The sequence below is a fragment of the Bubalus kerabau genome, chromosome 9 (assembly GCF_029407905.1).
Source record: "Bubalus kerabau isolate K-KA32 ecotype Philippines breed swamp buffalo chromosome 9, PCC_UOA_SB_1v2, whole genome shotgun sequence".
NCBI lineage: Eukaryota > Metazoa > Chordata > Mammalia > Artiodactyla > Bovidae > Bubalus > Bubalus kerabau.
In genome coordinates this window covers 33,991,979-34,011,335 of record NC_073632.1, presented here as the reverse complement: position 1 = coordinate 34,011,335, position 19,357 = coordinate 33,991,979, and the positions used below count along the sequence as shown (strand labels likewise).

The window sequence follows — 19,357 nt, the reverse complement described above, 5'->3', positions numbered from 1 at the left end:
ACTCACCTTGCTAGAATCATGGCAGGCTACTCAGAACAGTTGGTGGTAATGATATACTTCTGACAGCTAAATAATAGAACATGTATTTTAAATTTAATTTTATCATGTGGAAACCAGTACCATCATTTTCTAAAAACTTATAGGATCTCTGTAAAACACTCTTCCTGAGCTTTATTTAGTTAAATGCAGTGTTCCATAACCAATAGCACTGAATACAGACAAGATCGGTTTTAATAATTTTTAGTGCTTTTTGGTTTATTTGCATATAATAGTGTATGTTACAATTATATAACCAATATATACTTACTAGTTTAGTAGGCTTTGGAGAGATACCTAGGGAATCTAACCACTGTTTATAACAATACTACCATGAGAAAGCTAATTGCAAATTAAGTTTTTGAGCTATAACCTATTTGTAAGTCTATATATACAGAAAACAACCTAAAAACCAACACTTGTATCTTTTTCTGCATTGCCAGTTCTTTTCTTTCCTACTTCAGTGCCATTTTTTGCAGGATGTTTCCTTCCATTTTTATTTTTAATAATCTTTGATTAGACCATGCTTTTTTTTTTTCATTTTTCTGTTTAGTCATTCTTAAATAAAGTTATTTCCCACCCTATTTGTCCAGTGATATTTTGGACACCTTTTCTTTGGGTTCTCTCACTGTTTGCCTTGATGCCACCAGAATCCTCTTCCCAGATCATAAAATACAGTCAAGTTATTTAACAGCCTATATGTCAGCAGGGAAATATTTTCTTTGTACTGTCTTCATTTTTAAATTTTGCAGTCAGATTTCTGTAAATGGTTTCCTTTTGGGGCCCATTTTCGTGTGTGTGTGTGTACGTGTGTACACACATGTGTCGGGATGTACCTGACAAAGCAGGGAGTAGCTGGCCTTGTGAGTTCTCTCTCCTACACATATTTTTCCACCTTCAGGACAGCTGTCAGACCATCTCAAACTGCTGTCAGACCATCACAAATATGGCAGGAAAATGTGGACTTTTCTCCTATGGACAAACAGGGAAGAATACAATAATCCATGTTACCCATTACATTTTACAAAATGGAATAAAGTGATTTTATAAGCAGTGTTTTTAAATAAAAGAGCAGTTCAGTTTCAAACATCTCATCCCTACAAAAGGCAGGACAAGGAATTACTCTGTCAGTCCCAAGCTTGCTTCCTCCCTGCCATGGAAGAGAGTAGATGGATGAGCAAAGCCCTCCTGACCTCTGTCTTTCCCTGATCTACAGTTTGGGAAGCCTGCAGATGTCCATGGATAGAGACAGGAAAGGGGCCTGCCCTCCTCTCACACCTGGAGGATGAGAAACAAGGTCTTTATTTCATGTCACCATCTGCCCAGCTACAGATCAGAGGTTCTGTCTCTAGAGAATAAAGCAGAACAGCGATTGGAGGATAATTAGCAGCCTCTGACATGGAATTATCTCCCTAGTAGGCAGATTTTTCAGTGAATGGCTTCCTGGGTAGCTCAAACAGTAAAGAATCTGCCCACAATGTGGAGGACCTAGGTTCATTCCCTTGGTTGGGAAGATCCTCTGAAGAAGGGCATGGCAACCCACTCCAGTATTCTTGCCTGGGGAATCCCATGGACAGAAGAGCTTGGCGGGCCACAGTCCATGGGTTCGCAAAGAGTCAGAGTTGACTGACTAACACTTTCACTTTCACTTTTTCAGGGAGTAGGCAGATTTTTCAGTGAATGGTATTGGGAATAAAAGTGACAGAAAAATGCTTAGTTCTCATATTATTCCATACAAATATTCAAAGTATTAAAGAATACATTGGTGAAGAAAATGCAGGTCTTTAATTGATTTCTTGTTGACAAGTAACTTATATACAAAAATAGCTTATATGCAAAAGAAATGGAGGCCCCCCAAAAAATAAATATCAGTTTTTTTAAAAAAAGAAAAGAAGTCTGGAACCAGAATTGAAGAAATAAAGATAGCCAATAAACATGTTTTAAAAGATTCAGCATTATTAGTAGTCAGAGAAATGTAAATTAAAATAAAATGAGGTTTCTTTGGATGATTGATTAGCAAATATTTTGTCAAGTTAATACTCTATGCTGAATTTCCATACTCTATTGAATGAATTGGAAATTTTGTGCAGTTCTTTTACAAATAAATTTGATGGTAACGTGATAGACATTTTAAAATATGATAAATCTAGGCTGACAATGGTGTACTTGCGAGAATAATTTAAAATAGGAGAAAAAGGAACAAAAAATAAGTACTAAAATATTTAAATAAGATAGGATATATGTATATAATAGAATATTGTTTCAGCTATTGAGAATAGTATTTTAAAAGAATTATTAGTGATCTAGGAATAACAGAATCTGAGCTTAACTGTCCTCAAGACAGTTTTAAAAGTAGACTTAAACATGTATCAAATATTGATCGCATGATTGTAATAAGTTTATTGCTTCCTAGAGAGAAAAAGAGCACATATCTGGTTCTTTGAGTCCTGTGATGTTTGAAAACAATAGTGCTGTTACTTTGCAGTCATGTTTTATCACTCTTATGAAAATATATCACTCTTATGAAAATTGATAATTACTTAAAAAAGAAATATGAATGAGCACACTGAGCTACATGTACAGGAGAAAACAGATTCACTTAAAATATGCAAGTCAATATATTCTAAACTCAAGCATAGCTTTACGGGTGTACAAAATATAATTGTTCAGTGGGATTTAGTATTGCTTGATAAATTATATCATTGGTGAAAAAAGTAAGTAAACCTCATGGTTAGACATTTTGTCAACTGAATGTCAATTTTTTCAAAATTAGATATTAAAAAATATATTTCCTAAAAAAAAATATTTTCTCTCTCTATATTTTCTGTGGTTCCAGAGACCCTTTCTTAAGAATAAAAAATGTTAATATTATTCTGACAAATTTCCAGCAAACGGCAGCATTATGTTTCTGTTTTCTAATGTAGTTGGTTATTCCAAATTACCATCCGTATTTATAGAATGGTGTTGCCGCTTGATTCTTTAATAGCAATGTGATTCTACTGCAAAGTCCGTCCATTCTTTCCTCTTCTCTTGTGTTTGGGTTCTGTAGCTGTTGCTACATCACATGCTTTGAGAATAAAATTACCATGTAATGATAAAGATTACGATGTACAGACATTAACTATTAGCCTCTATTTTTGTGCTAGTGCCTTTTAAAAAACACCAGCAGGATTCCAGTTGTGAACTTTGTGCTGTAACTAGAGTTTATTGTAATCACTGCTCAGTTATTCATTCAGAAGAAAAAATGCTGGTTGATGCCACTGGCATCCTTACCAGTGTTTAGCCTTCTTATAAGTGCTTCCTTTTTAAGTTTGCTAAAATGATTTATTTGAATAACCTTCAGTATATTGTGTGTCTACTGGTAATTTTCTCTAACAGTATTGAAACATCCCATTTGTCATTCAGTATATTAGATGTTCATGTTGTTAGTTTCCTTTGGACCCAGGAAATAAATAAATCACGTTTTCAGATGTGGGCTTGGGCAGAGCCCTTTGTAACACTACGAGCTCTCCATTTTGTGAGCTAATTAGATTTTCTTTTGCCGGCTCAGGATGTGTCACTCCCTTTTTAATCTTTCAGGATATTAAAAAAAAAAATGAAAATGGGAGAGATCTAAAGGAAAAGCACAAAGTTGAATGGTTCTGGTGGAATAAAGTGAGTCAGTAGCTTTAGAATTTTCTTGGTTGTATAAGGTAAGTAATTTATGAGATGGATGACCCATGTGCCCAGGACTTGAGTGAAGTTACTGAATGTACATATTTGTTCTACATCTGATAACATTTCCAGAGAAATATTGCCTTAATTATAACTACTCCTTAAAAATACACACTGTGATATTTAAAAGCGTTGCTGAATTTGTATTTTGGTTTTAGTTTAAGACTCTCTAAATGGTTTGCCTTTTGTTTTCCAGCTGGAAAATTGTTCGTTGCACCTCTAATTCTGGTCTTGGGATTAGCGCTAGGGGCCATAGCAGTTGTCATCGGTAAGAAACACTTAATGGATTTGAGATAAGAATTCTCTGGGTGCCGTAGAGAGAACACGAGTATAAATGTAACAATGAGTCAGTTAGTAAGTAGGGGAGATACCTGGCCCGTGCTTGCTCTAGATAAGCCATCAGCACATGATTTATAGATTCGGAGGGGTGTGTTTCATATAGGATGTATTTGTGTGGCACTTTTTCACTCCATGAATACTCTCATTCATATTTCTTATAAAGCATTAGTAACCCTCTTTTAATACAAAAATTAGTGTAACTAGAATTTTACCAAAAGATTCCAGTGGACAAGAACCCAGATTTAGAGCATCAAAGGAAAGAGGCTCTGGTACAGTTTGGTTAGTTCTAATAAAAGGATTCCCTGGGTCAAAAAGATACGTTTGATGTGGGTAGGAACACCTGCCCAACATAAAATTGAGCACTGACAAATAGAAAATGTATCAGTGATAAATACAGTTTCATTCATACAGGTATATTAAAATACACATTTCAAGCAGTGATTCTGAGACTCTGGAGTGCTTTATAAGAACCATGAAGGCTGGTTAAAACACAAGTTAACAGGTCCTTGCCCTAGTTTCTGATTCACTGTAGAGACGGGACCCATGGATGTCTAGTTCTAAAAGGTTAGGTGATGCTTATGCTTATGGTCCACACTTTGAGAACCATTGCTTTAGAGAATTTAAAAGCAAACATGATAGCTAAAGGCTGCTTGGATAATTGCTCCATGTAGTGGATGGGATTTCTCTTTTTTTCCTAAATAAATTGGTTTTATAGGTAAAGTTCTATTTAGCAAGTAATTTGTATGTGCAGGATAGATAGAATTATAAAGTAACTGACATAAGTTCTTGCAGTGAGTGAGGCTTTATGAAGTAGATGCTATTTCTGCATTTTACAGTTGAGGAAATTAAAGCTAGTCACTGCTGCTGCTGCAGCTAAGTCACTTCAGTTCTGTCCGACTCTGTGCGACCCCATAGATGGCAGCCCACCAGGCTCCCCCGTCCCTGGGATTCTCCAGGCAAGAACACTGGAGTGGGTTGCCATTTCCTTCTCCAATGCATGAAAGTGAAAAGGGAAAGTGAAGTCTCTCAGTCATGTCCGACCCTCAGCGACCCCGTGGACTGCAGCCTTCCAGGCTCCTCCATCCATGGGATTTTCCAGGCAAGAGTACTGGAGTGGGGTGCCATTGCCTTCTCCGAAGCTAGTCACTAGGACCTCACAAATGGTAGAATTGGGAATCAAAGCTGACATTTGCTCCAGCACCCATCTTCTTGAGTAACATGTTATATGGCCTGAAACTGAAGCATGAATATCAGTGTGAAAGATATAACCAGGGTTAATAAAGAAGACTTAAACTTAAGTTTTGATATTTTGATGAAAAAAAATTCATATCAAAACTGGTGTCACAGACTGTTAAAAGGTGAGGAGAGAGTTTGAAAAACAAAAAACAAAAAGAATAAAGAAGAGAATCTTGAAAAACTAAGTACGTTTCATAGCATAGGTATCTTCCCTCTTTTCATGTATTACTAAATAATGATTATTAATAAATAGCTTGCAAAATGAACATTTGAAAATAGAAATGTTACAAATCTATCGTACTAAAAGCCTGTTCTTTTAATTAGCTTTCATCTTTTTCTTTTTTTTTAATCCCCAGGTTTATTTGTATTTCCTATCTATTGCCTTTGTAAAAAACAGAGAAAACGATCACGGACAGGAATGCACTGGTAAATGCAGATGATGTCATCTGACAGCGCTGGTCTGGGTAAGAACCGCACAGGATGATACACGCGTCAGAGGGCTGCACCTTGCAACCGCCTAGAGGAACCTTCTGCCTCCTCCTCCCCGTGTTCTCTGCAGGCCACAATGCCTCTAGCTCCAGTGCATTCCCAACATGGTATCCTGTCCTTTCCATATACAGATTGCTGCTTTTACGAAATGGTCACTTTCATAGACTATAAACATCTATATCATAGACTCTTCGTGATTCTTGGAAGACAGTACTTTAATTAGAACCAGTTATCCTCAAAACTGTCTGAGCATGTGTCTCCTGAGCATTGCTTAGACTGTCTTTGTCTCTGACTCTCCCTCCAGGCCTTCTTCTGAGACTTGGGGTGAATAACTCAAGTGCCACCTGCACCAACAAGCAAGGCCACCTTTCAGAAGATGGAGGCTCATCACATGCACCTATTTTCATCTGTGGCCCAAGCATATAATTCCTTCCTCCTTCAGATGCTCTCATTGTTACAAATCTCAATGCCCAAAAAGGAACTAATGAAACTAAAGGAGAAGAATCGTAGTTACTGAAGTGTATACGTGTAGGGGTGTGAATGTGTGTGTATATACGTATCTATATTAAAACTAGGTCCAATACCTTGTTCTTGTCGAGTTCCATGCCTCTACACTATTTTTCCACATTTTTTGTAGACGTATTTAAAGACGATCGTTCCTTTGTGGGCATAATTTGGTAACGTACTGAATTCAAGTCAGCGTAGACAACAGGCTGTTTTGATGTTGACCCTTTCTGTTTCTTGCTGTTTCTCTGTGTGTCTCAGATGCACACACGAAAATTTGTGCAGAGTCGCCTCAAGGATTATCAAACTTTATAAACTGACAAAACTGATAGGCTGCTTCTAGGAAATTCTCGAGACCTAAACATTCAGTCTTCTTTTCAGATTTCTTACATGTTGGCATACTTGCTTCAGTCTATAGTTAATTTAAATGAGTTTGCTGTAGAGAGAACTGCTGAGGCCTTTGAACATATCCCCATTCTGCTAATTGTTTAACCAACTTGTGATGATAATAATTATGCTTTAGATTAAGCATATGGTATTATTTAAAACCCCACCCTCTCACCTCTCCTTTCTCTCTCTCTCTGTTTATCCCCAAGTTTTTCATAATAACAAATACTGTTTTTGAAGGATTTTTCTTATGTTTACTGCTTCAATGCATAATAATGTGTTGGTATCTTCTTATGGAGGGGTGATTTGAAATAAAACTTTTTATGTTCACAGGTTTATCTAAAACATAAACTGCTTTTAGAGAAGGAAGCAAAAAATGAAAAAAAAAAAAATTCAGGATGTTTTACCCAACTGAGAGTCTTTAAAAGTAAGAAAAGGACAAGTAACTAAATTGTGTTTTATTTTGTTTTCATTATGAGTGTTCATCATTAAAGACCCCTAAGAAGCCTAAAGTTTCCACTTGTCTCCAAATCCTTAACATTAGTTATTGGCATTGATGTAGCATTTACTTGTCACCTGCCTTTTCTTAATTGAAATAGATTATGTGATAAAACATGCATTAACATGGATAGTTTGTCTTGTTGGGCTTCAGAGTATAACATTTATCATTTTTATTTGATCTAAAAAGTCCGTGATAGTGAAGTTTATGTGCACAGATAACAAGCCAGCACTTCCATTCTCTGAGTAACACTCAGAAAAACTTCACTGCTGGACTAATCTGTTTCCAGTTAGAGGAGGCTGTGTCCACTTACGGTCCTAGAATAGCATATTTCAAAACATAACATGATACAAGAAGTCATGCTGTAGCTTCACGAATTCATCCGTGCCTCTACACTGTTTTTCCATTCATCCGACTATCTATCAATCCAACAAATATTTATTGAGTGCCTAGGCTACATCCTTTAGTAAGAAAACTGAGAGAATGGAAAGTTCTAGCCCTAAATCCACATAATTTTGTCATAAAAGTGCTGGATTTTTGTAAATTAGTCTTTCCCCTCCTGGACTTAGGTGTTAGTTTAATGATGTGTGCATGTGATGAATTCTAAATCTAGTGGAAGTGTCTATGTATGATATGTGTATGTATATATATTTAGATATATACATGGCTGCATATGAATACATATATACCAACTAGCTAAATAATATACTCTCTGGTCTTGGATAATCTATCTCCTTAGGTTATTGTATCTGTGTGTCTGTTGTCTTTGGCCTACTCAGGGATTTTTTATTCCTTTCTTTGAATAACTTATCTTTTGGAGATATTTTTATATTATTTGGAAATGTTCCAGTTTTCCACTTACAGAGCAGTGTCTGTTATCAGTGAAGGCTCTTTCATCAACACTTGTGATAGTGTGCACAGCATTGCACAGGATTTTCATTTTTATATTTCGTAGACTTTTTTAAATTAATGTGTGCATTTTTCACTTTCAGAGTTGCTATATATCAGGCCTTGCCCTGCCAGTGACTTACAGTAGGTATTTGTGACTTTTTTTGCTAAGTGTCATTAAGATCTTAAAAAAGAAGGAGAAAGATAAAAGAGATTATTTATATGTTAGTGCCAACATTGAAGGTAAAACAACCTTACCTTTTGGAGGAAATTTTAAAAATGACTTTAGAAAAAGATGTGCATAAGATGAATATCTTTTTATCCAAGGCTTATCATTTTAATATTTTTCATTATAAATGCAATATATGCTCCTTTAAAAAAATCAGCTATAAGGAATTATACAATACAAATTCCTCTACTTTTCCCCACCCCTTATTTTCTAGTGGTAACCACTGTTAATGGTTTGGTATAGGTCTTTCCAGATACTATCTAAAAATATACAAATAAGTAAATATGTATGTGTGTATGTGTATCTGTGTATGTATTAGTTTTGTACAAATAGAATAATAATATGCTTACTGTCCTGTGACTATTTTTCATTTTACTATGTATTGGTAGACAGATTTCCATAAGTGTTTAAATAGAGTTACCTCATTCTTTTGTAAATTAACTACATATTCCATTGAGGGGCATACATTAATTTATTTAATCAGTCCCCTATTAAATGGACATCAAGATTGTTTTCACTTCTCTGTTACAAAACATTGGTGAAGACCCTTTACATATATTTTTGTCACTGTGTGAACATTTTCATAAGTTTTTAAATTTGGTTTTTATATTTGTAATAAAATTTTAATGCATTTTCAATGAATGAAAATCATAGAAATAATATATTTAAGACCCTTTTCTTGGAGAAAAAGTTGTGTAAAAGTGCACCATTTTTGAAGAAAAGCATATTTTGCAGGATAATTTGTCCTCATGCTTGATTAGCCAAATAAATATCTTGCCAATACAAAAGAAAATTCATCTTATTCCAATAAAAATAAAGTGAAATGAGATGTCTATAATATAATGAGAGAAAGATACATTGATGTTTGGATTGCCTAGTTTGAAAACTTGAGGAATTTAAGTGAAATGGCTAAAGTGATCATGTTTGTCACATTTTAAAAACACTATCCATGTTCATGCATGTTGTTCCACAGAGGAACTTAATTATGCCATTGTGAAAAGTAGGAAGCAATATGTTGGTAATTATGAATGACCACATTATCCACAGAAAAATAACTTTGAGTGTACATAAAGTTGGTGGTTTTTTGGGGTGCTTATAAACAGAACAGCATGACATTTATTTGACAATGATTCCCAGCATTTCCTGAAGGACTTCTGTATGTGGAGTTAAGAAGAAAAGAGGAATCACACCTTTGGCACAAACAGCATTCTCTTGCCACCACCCTGATTTTGTGATAGGTGCTATTGTTTCCTAAAGGTAGAGCAGACTGGAAAACAATCAAAGATAATTAAACACTGGTCAGGTTACAACCTGATATCTGTAATTGTGCTGTCCTTTCTGTGATATCGGATTCATTAGTGCCTGTCAGGAAATTCCCTGTCTTGTGTCAACCCATCATCTCTTGAGTCCCAAGGCCACAGGTGAGTCTTTATCTTTTGATCCTGTCACCCAAACAGATGGCCCAAGGCTCCCCTACAATACCTTCAAACAGTTTTCCAGTCCCCAAACAACCCAACCTCATTTTCTCCACTCCGCTGAGACTCTAACCAGCTCCTCTGCAGTAGAAAAGAGGAGGAAAGGAGTGGGTTAAAAACTCACTTAGGAACCTGCAAGGCAGTTTCATTCCTCCTGGACCTTTGTCAAATTACAGTACATCTGCCAACACATTGATCTAGTTTCTCCCTTATTAAACAATGCAGTTGTTTTTAATACTACTTTATAAGCTCTATTGAATTCATGATTATAAAAGTTAGTGGCCTAAGTAATATTAATTAGTATACTTCATTAAGTACCAAGATAAAAATTCATACCAAATGCCATTTTATATTTGAATTTTTTATGCAAGCTGCACATATGCCTTAATGTCAGTCTTCCTTTTGGATTGTGTGCTTAACCTTTCATATTTGTGGCCGAGATCTATCTCAACTCTTGAAAGTAATCTTTCCTGTGGTCAGCTTTATTGTTTTGTGTTAATGCCTATTATAAATATAGCCTTAAGGTCCAATAATGCACTTTAAAATACTTGTGTCATTTTAAGTAATCTGACAGAGTTAAAGAAACTGATTGCAGTGTTTCGATGGAGACAGTAGAATAACAGTATTAGCAAATAGATGTCACCTCTTTAAATCTGGCAGGCGAGCAGGGAGGAGGGTGGAATCAGAAGCGGAAAATTTAAAACAAGTAAAACATACCTGAAAAAGATATAGCCAAGTTTCCGAAACATATAGTAATTCTAAAAATTGGTATTAGGAGCTCGAACCTAGCAAGCAATTAATACATGTTACCTAATAACTTCATTGGAATATTTGTTTAAAATATTAAGTTAGTTTCCAGTGCACGTTTTAGCTGCATTTTTTATTTTTCATGAAATCTATAAAAGAAATTCCACCAACTAGTACCATAGTAAATCAGAACTACCGTTAATAGCCAGTGTAAGCATATTTTGTTTGTTCAAATCATTGTATTTTAATTATGACATCTTCCTTTGGAAAATAAGTTGCAAATGCCATTTTAATATGAATATCCATAATTATTGTTTTAATAGTTATGAAATAATTATAAATTTGGTATGAACGAAATCAGAGTCCAAATTTGGGGAGTGCCGTCTATGGGGTCGCACAGAGTCAGACACGACTGAAGTGACTTAGCAGCAGCAGCAGCAAGATGGTGAAATGCTACCTTTCCAATGCAAACCTTTAAAAGAGAAAGACACTTCTTTGTAAATCATAGAGGGGCTTTGCTGGTGGCTCAGATGGTAAAGAATCCACCTGCAATGTGGGAGACCTGGGCTTGATCCCTGGGCTGGGAAGATCCCCTGAAGGAGGGCATGACTACCCACTCCAGTATTCTTGCTTGGAGAATCTCCATGGACAGAGGAGCCTGTAGGCTACAGTCCATGGGGGTCACAAAGAGTCAGACACGAGAGGGACTAAGCACGGCACAGAGGGTAAAGCTATACTCATTTCACAGCCAGCTGGTGTGTGGGGTTTGTACTGTACATCGCTATTCTGGGGCTGGAACTTTAGTCACTTATTCAGAATCCAAGAAACAGTCTCAGTAGTGTGAGACTTGCAGTCGTCTTTTTGGATCATTAGCTGAAGCCTTCAAGTATCACATACTTTACATTTCCTCATGAAAAAAAAAGTATTAGTCACTCAGTCATGTCTGACTCTTTGCAGCCCTATGGACTATATAGCCTCATACATGGTGCCAATTTTAGGAGCATGTAACTTTCCACGTTAGAAATTATGTTCTTTTTTGGCTAAAGAAGTGACTGTTTTGAGACTATCAATATGGCCTTAAAAGGCAATGAATTTTTTTAAAAAACATAGAAGATTGCTACTACCTTTTTTGGCCACTTCCTGTTAGTTTACAAAAGAAATTTCATTAGGTGTATTTAACTCTGCTTTGCTTAGTTTACACACCTTATTAGCATAGAAAATATTTTTTTTTGTTTTTTCAGGGTTATCCCACATTTTTGTCGCTCTGATCCATCATACTACTTTTTTCCCTGCTTGTAAAGTGATATCCACATACTTGAACATCAAGTTTCTGTTTTCTTTCCAGATTTCTTAGTTATCTTGCTTTTTCCCTCTGCAGTCCCCTTCCTGTCTTGACTGAATGTGGGATAACTTCTGTCTGACCATTAACTTTTTTGACTAATGAAATTCAAACTGAAAGGACCCCACAATTTGGCCCTGGTAGTAGATCTGTAAGTTGAAACATGCCAGGACAGCTTGGAACACTGTCCCTCTCCTTGATAGGAGTTGGAACACCCTGCCTGCCCTTCTGTTGTTCCTCAGTCCTTAAGTCCTGTTGGATTCTTTGTGACCCCATGGATGGCAGCACACCAGGCCCAGCCCTCTGATAAGAAGTAAAATGAAGTAAAATGAATGAGAAGATGTCAGTTGAATCAGAGAGCCTAGAAATACTCTAAAACGTAGCTTTCAGAATTGCTTCAGGACTATTGTAAGGTCAATATTGTGTTTGCATCTTAGTTGGACAGAAAGCATGTGTGGATATTCTTTCAGTGTGACCCCCAAGTCATTCTTGATTCATCCAAAATGGCCAGATGTGTGCCTGGGGGTCTTTGTTTCAACAAAAATCCCACAGCTTGGTCTTAAGGCTGGATTTATAATGTCACATTTGTATGTAAGACTTGACCATGGATCCTTACTCTGTGAACATTATTAGACTTTTTGATAATCTACAGTGGATGGCATTGAATGTAACTCATATCAGCCCTTTTCTAGAGAAACCATGCAAAGTTTGCAGATGTTCAACATTTTCATTGATATGAAAACCCACACTCAAGGTATATTAGTATAGGTTTATTACATAATATGGAAGAACCTAAGGGAGAGTCAAACTTGGGTGTTATATGCCCCCCAAATTGCTGAGATAATGTTACTTCAAATTTTTCCTTGTAGCTGGCCCACTACTTTGGTTATCAGTTCCCTGTAAAGTTAGGTGTTCACCTCATGCTCCCACTAGAGGAATAGTGTGAATAATTCAGTCAAGTTCTTAAAAATAATATTTTTCACTATATATTATTTCTTCTATGTCCAAATATACCTTTATTCTTTCAAGTAAACACTATCTAAATATATGATAGAAGTATCTGAAATTTTCAGTTTATACAAAATTAGCATGCTTTATGTTCCTTTATAAAGAAAATTCTAGGTAAAGTGTGATTTTTATCAGCTGATTACAAACCCTTTCTTTAAGACGTATTATTTTAAATTCTATATGGCAATAGCTTAATTTTGTTATTTGATCATATTCATCATAATTAAAAGTCTTTAGATGGTCTTGAAAAAAGTAAACCTACCTTGTATCTTGTATGAAACTTAGAACACTAATTGGTATATTGGCAAATATATATATATATATATATATATATACACCTTAACAAGGACAATCTGTTACAGATTTTTAATATAAAAATTAATTGACAATCTTGTTTATTATGAAAGACATTATTAGTTTAATAAGTAATACATTTTGAGATATCATAAAAATAATTTTATGTTGAAAGAACATGAAAACAGTGGCATAAACATGTTGTTAGGTTAACACATTATTAAGAAGCCACAACAGTTAGTTGTTTTGTTTTTATTGCAAACAAAATTATTAGATGTCTTCATGAAACAAATTTATTTATATGTATATATACGTTGCAAAATTGTGGGCCTGTTCTCTTTTTCAAAACGAATTTAAAATACTAAAAAGAAAAACATTTGAGTCTTTAATCTGTCATTATTGTATATTTAGAAATTGCAGTTCTAAAGAATAAATTTTATTTCCTTTGAATTACCAGAATATATTCCATTTAAATTACATTCTCACAAACAATAGCAAATGAAAAGAATGTCTTAAATTTTAAGATGAGTGACTTTGACTAGTAGGTTGTACCAGATCTTGTCATAGTCTCATTACATTCTTTTCATTTTCTGTAACATTAATAATGGCATACTCCTTTTCACAGTAATATATGAGCCTGGTTGAAAAGAGATTTTCTTTGCTTTTTCAATGACATTGGCAAATATTTATGTAATTTTACTTTTTATCCCTTTCTACATTTCATTGGTCATACTATTAACTTTGGTATTCATAAAACTATATGGAGGAAGTCATTTTGAATATATTTTAAGAAAGAGGGATGTAGAAAGAAAATAGAAAATATTAATACTCTTTTGTAGAAATTCCTAAAAGAAAATTGGAAAGGAAACAGATTCTGTTGTGATGAAAATGTCAAACAATTGGGAGTGTTTAAGACTTTAATTTCTTACATTTTTAGAGTGATGGGCTTCTTATCTCCAAGTGGTTATTTCATGCTGTTGGTTCCATGAATTGTGCTTTTAGCATAATATATAATTCCTCCCCCCAGTATTCTACTGTTTATACATTAATTACTTTTAAGAAGAGAAGAAATTAGTGAATTAAGGTCAGGGAGACTGGGTTTATTACCATTTTCCAATAGCACTAATGTATAGGCCCTTTAACCTTCCATATGGTGCTTTGTGTGATGAGAGTATGAAACATTTATCTCTGTTATTAGTGCCTTATTTTTTTCACTTGACTTTGTTTCTTATCTGAAGAGCCATGTATTTTTGTGAGTGTTTCTTTGTCCTTCTATTTAAAGTGCTGATGAGACACTTTAGGAATATATATATGTAGGCTGCATTTGCCACCTTCATTCACTGTATTTTCTCCAGAACAGCAGGTTAGCCAATATATTTTTCTTAAATTCATTGTCATTTTTAAGCTAAAGTATTTTAAAAAAGGATCTTAAACACCATAAACTGAAGCCATTACAACTGAAATGTATTTTTAAGCCACCAAAAAGAATGCTGATTATTAAAGTTTAAAACAAGAGTTGGAATGGCTATAAGTCTTTATAGCTACAATTAGGACAAAATTACAAAGGATTAAAAATAAAAGTAATTATATGGTACTTCAGGAATTTGACCAGTTTACTACCACTTGTCTTTGATAATACTTTGTCTGTAATTCCACAGAGATGCCGAAGAATTGATGGTGTTTGCTGTTTAAATGGAGTTACTCATTCACAGTGGGCTTTATCAACAGTGAGACATTTGGACAATATATTATCCTGCTCTTCTTGGTCTTTGCCTTTTATGTTAGTTTTATACAAAAAGCTGGTGGTGTTGTATTCTTTATGTACCATAGTATATAATTCAACTTTTCCTGATGAATGTATAACAAATAATTAAAATAAATCATGTGTTTAGAAAAGACAAAGACACAGGTTGTATATGCAAATATGTGTAAATATTTGACAAAGAAAAAAAGAGGAGAAGAATCTTCCTGCCAACCGATATGTCCTGCTGGATGGGACATGGAAATTAACAGATTTTCTTTTTTTTTAAGCAGTGAAATTTAAAAATCTATTACCTCAAGAATTTTCAGTAGATATGTATCAGTGTAACGATCCTTCATAAATACATTCTCACTTGCTGCTGGCGGTAAAAGCAACCCACGTGTCAGATCACACAAATTTTAGGGTCAAGCTTTTCAAAAGATGGACACCTTGTAAGACTTTGGAGTCCAATTTTGGACTTTTAGTAATGTCCTTATGGCTCTGTGTTGTGGTTGGGCTTCTACATTTATTTTTTGTTGCTTTTGGTTGATTGTTCTAGAATGGAAGGGTAATCTTAATCATGAGATCAGATCTCATGGAGGGGTGTAACAACATTCACTCTACTTGGATGCAGACTATAAAGGGAACCAACTACTTTGTCACTGTATGAACTGTTGTGTGGATTCCTGTGGAGTGCTGTTTACTTGCATGATGTGTGCAGGACATCATGCACCATCATCTAGCAATGCCTAATAAAAGTTTTTAAAAGAGAAGACTCTTGGTTTCTTTCCCAGTAGATTTGGAATTTAAAGACATCAAAAGGTAATATTGGACAGTGCCAAAATTACATGTATGGAAGTAAATCTGGAAAGTTATTGAAGTCATTTCTGCACCAGATTCTTAAGAATGGAAAAGCAGGAATGCACAGAAATTCACGGGTGTGCATTTTGGAAGGTGGGTCGTGTTGTGTTGCTGTGGCAGATTTTGAGGAAAACACACAGGCCTGTGACGATCATTCTGCATGGAGTGTGATGGAGACACAAATACTGTGAAAGTAAGAGTCTGGCTTAGGGTAGTGACTGCTCCTCAGACAGAAGGGGCTGGCATGGAGTGGGAAAAGTAGAAACTGCTAACCATTAACGCTAAATATATATGCCTTCCTTATAACGCCTTCTTAGCTCTATCATTCGGAGAAGGCAATGGCACCCCACTCCAGTGTTCTTGCCTGGAGAATCCCAGAGACAGAAGAGCCTGGTAGGCTTCCATCTCTGGGGTTGCACAGAGTCGGACATGACTGAAGCGACTTAGCAGCAGCAGCTCTATCATTAGGGAAACAAGGGCATTTGTTGGCCAAAGGACATGTATAAGCATTCCTGACAACAGTAAAGTGGACAAGTATACTGGGGTATATTTACATATATTTATACGATGAAATATTATAAGACAATAACAATTAAAAATAATGATTTAAAAAATCTACAGAGTGATGCATGGGCTTCCCTGGTGGCTCAGTGGTAAAGAATTCACCTGCCAATGCAGGAGACACAGGTTAGATGCCTGGGTCAGGAAGATGCCCTGGAGAAGAAAATGGCAACATACTCCAGTATTCTTGCCTGGGAAGTCCCATGAACAGAGGAGCCTGGTGGGCTACAGTCCATGTGGTTGCAAAAGAGTTGGACATAATGACTCAACAACAGAGCGATGCACAAAAATGTGGTTGACTCTCACAGACGTTGTTGAACAAATGAAGCCAGACGCAGCAAGGATACGTCGATACAACCATCAACACAGATGAAAGTAATCAATGGTGATAAAAGATACAACACTGGTTACTTTGGGGGCGGGGGATGGTCATTGACTAGAAAGGGATGATAAAAAAATACGGTATCACTTCATCTGGGTGTTAGACAAGGCACTGGCCAGAGGACGGATAGGGTGTGTGGGGTCCTGGCGCTGCTTGCTGCCTCCCTGCAGGGCCCACGTCCACTGTTGCCCACCCCCGTGGACAGGGTTCCAAGAGAGGTGGGTCTCCTGCACGTGCACAAGGGGAGGGGCAGCGAGGCTGTGACATCTGTGCATCAGCAGCACATCCCGAGGCTGTCTCATCCTGCATGTGTAAAGGAAGTTCTGTTTGCTTGTCTTTTAATTGAGGTGAATTTTTAAGTTCAATCTAATGTTATGGTGAGGCTAGAAGACAGCTATCAGCAGAGTCCTGGCTGCATCTTCCATTCGCCAGATCACTTCTAAACCTGGCTGACGAATTCTCTATGTCTTAATTAAACAGTATCCAAAAGAAAAGGAACAGAAGGAGAATGGGATGAAAGGGAGAAGGGAAAGGAAAGAGGAAAGAAAAGGACATTTGAGAAGCTAGAATAGGAAAAAGGAGCCAGGAGTTACCTGGAAGAGCCTGGATCCAGGTGGAGACGAAGTCAGGACAGTTGCAAACCCCATCTGATTTCAGAACCAAAGGCATTTTTTTTGTGACATTAGAGTGTCTGATCCCCCCAAAACATTAGAATTAACCACTGTTAAATTATTTGTTAGCATTGCATGTGTTTTAAGTCACTTCAGTCATGGCCTTAGCCCTCTAGGCTCCTCTGTCCATGGGATTCTCCAGGCGAGAATACTGGAGCGGGTTGCCATGCCTTCCTCCAGGGGATATTCCTGAGCCAGGGATTGAACCCACGTCTCTCATGTCTCCTACATTAGCAGGCAGGCTCTTTACCACTAGCACCACCCAGAAAGCTCACTGACTGAGTTTAAGTAACTTGCCCCATCATAAAGCCTGTCAGGGACAGAGCTGAGATCTGAACCCAGGCTGAGGAAGACCCTTGAGTCACAGCACTAGATTGCTTCCTCATCTCCTCTTATTAACCAGGGAATCAGGCAAGCTACCTTATCCATTTTTTAACATCTGCAATTTTTTTGCAAAGAAAGTGAAAGATGCTCAGTCGTGTCCGACTCTTTGTGACTCCATGGACTGTATAGTCCATGGAATTCTCCAGGCCAAAATACTGGAATGGGTAGCTTTTCCCTTCTCCAGGGGATCTTCCCAACCCACGGATTGAACCCTCCTTTGTAAAATGATACATAATGTATATGCATTTCAGAGAAGACAAGGCCCCAACACCGGTCTAATGGAGAGAGTGCTAGGCAAAGGTTTAAGGTATACAGCATCAGGATTTGACTTACATATCAATACATCATGAAAGGATTATCACAATAAAGTTTAGTGAACACCCGTCATCTCATATAGCTAGAACATTTTTTAAAATAGAAAAAACAATTTTTCTTTGTGATGAGAACTTAAAGATTCACTTTCTTAAAAACTTCCATATGTCACATGAGCAGTGTTAATTATATTTATCCTATTGTGCCTTACATCCCTGCTGCTGCTGCTGAGTCACTTAAGTCGTGTCCGACTCTGTGTGACCCCATAGATGGCAGCCCACCAGGCTCCCCCGTCCCTGGGATTCTCCAGGCAAGAACACTGGAGTGGGTTGCCATTTCCTTCTCCAATGCATGAAAGTGAAAAGTGAAAGTGAAGTCGCTCAGTCGTGTCCGACTCTAGCAACCCCATGGACTGCAGCCCACCAGGCTCCTCCATCCATGGGATTTTCCAGCAAAAGTACTGGAGTGGGGTGCCATTGCCTTCTTCCCCTTACATCCCTAGTACTTATCTTATTGCTAAAAGTTCGTGCCTTTTGATTGACTTGCTCCAATCTTTGTTCCCCCTCCTCCCTGCCTCTGGTAACCACGGATCTTATCTGTTTTTCTGAGTTCATTTTTGAAGTATAATTGATCTAGAACACTGTTGGTTCCTGTTACACAACATAGTAATTTGATTTTTGTATACGTTTCAAAGTGATCACCACAATAAGTCTAGTGACCACATGTTAACATACAAAGATATTAGGCAGGTATTGACTGTATACCTCACACTAGGCATTTCATACCTGTGACTCATTAATTTTACAACTGAAAGTTTGTGGAGTGGTATAAACTTCCAGATGACTTGAATGCTTAAGCAAGGAACTTAGATCACATGAATATGATGCTCTGGGGTACTGAAAGAGTGTGACTTGAACCCAAAGACCTGGCTTCTGCTGCCTGCTCCTGGGTAGTATGGCCTTGAAACAGGTGTTCGGTCTTTCTATAGACAATTTCCCTTCCTTGAATTTCTCACATTATTATGTGAACAGTAATACGTAATAAAGTCAAACTACAGCATTAAAAACCATTCATAATTGTATACAGTTAAATTTTGCTTTAACAACTGTACAGTGGGAACAAATATACTGGGGATAATGTTCATACAAGGAGGTTCAAAGTAGTATCAATGAATGGCAACTCCCTTCTGCTTCTCTCACAAAAAACACACTTGACCCAGAGAACGTTCTTAATCACTGGGTTTTAACGTGCGAGCTCAGTT

General features: G+C 36.6%; 1 protein-coding gene across 3 annotated transcripts in view; it reads left to right on the top strand.

Moving 5' to 3' along the window:
* The window catches only part of RNF217 (ring finger protein 217), a 130,630-nt gene extending 113,401 nt beyond the window's left edge, over positions 1-17,229 (top strand). Inside the window, exons 5-7 of one of the 3 annotated variants that reach the window (XM_055534973.1) lie at positions 3,947-4,018; positions 5,682-5,789; positions 6,119-17,229. In XM_055534973.1, coding sequence (XP_055390948.1) covers positions 3,947-4,018; positions 5,682-5,755 — 146 coding nt within the window. In that variant the 3' untranslated portion in view covers positions 5,756-5,789; positions 6,119-17,229. Of the gene's footprint in view, positions 1-3,946; positions 4,019-5,681 lie in introns of all 3 variants that reach the window. The other 2 variants (XM_055534972.1, XM_055534974.1) reach the window with 2 other exon arrangements.
* The last annotated feature ends 2,128 nt before the right edge of the window (positions 17,230-19,357 follow it).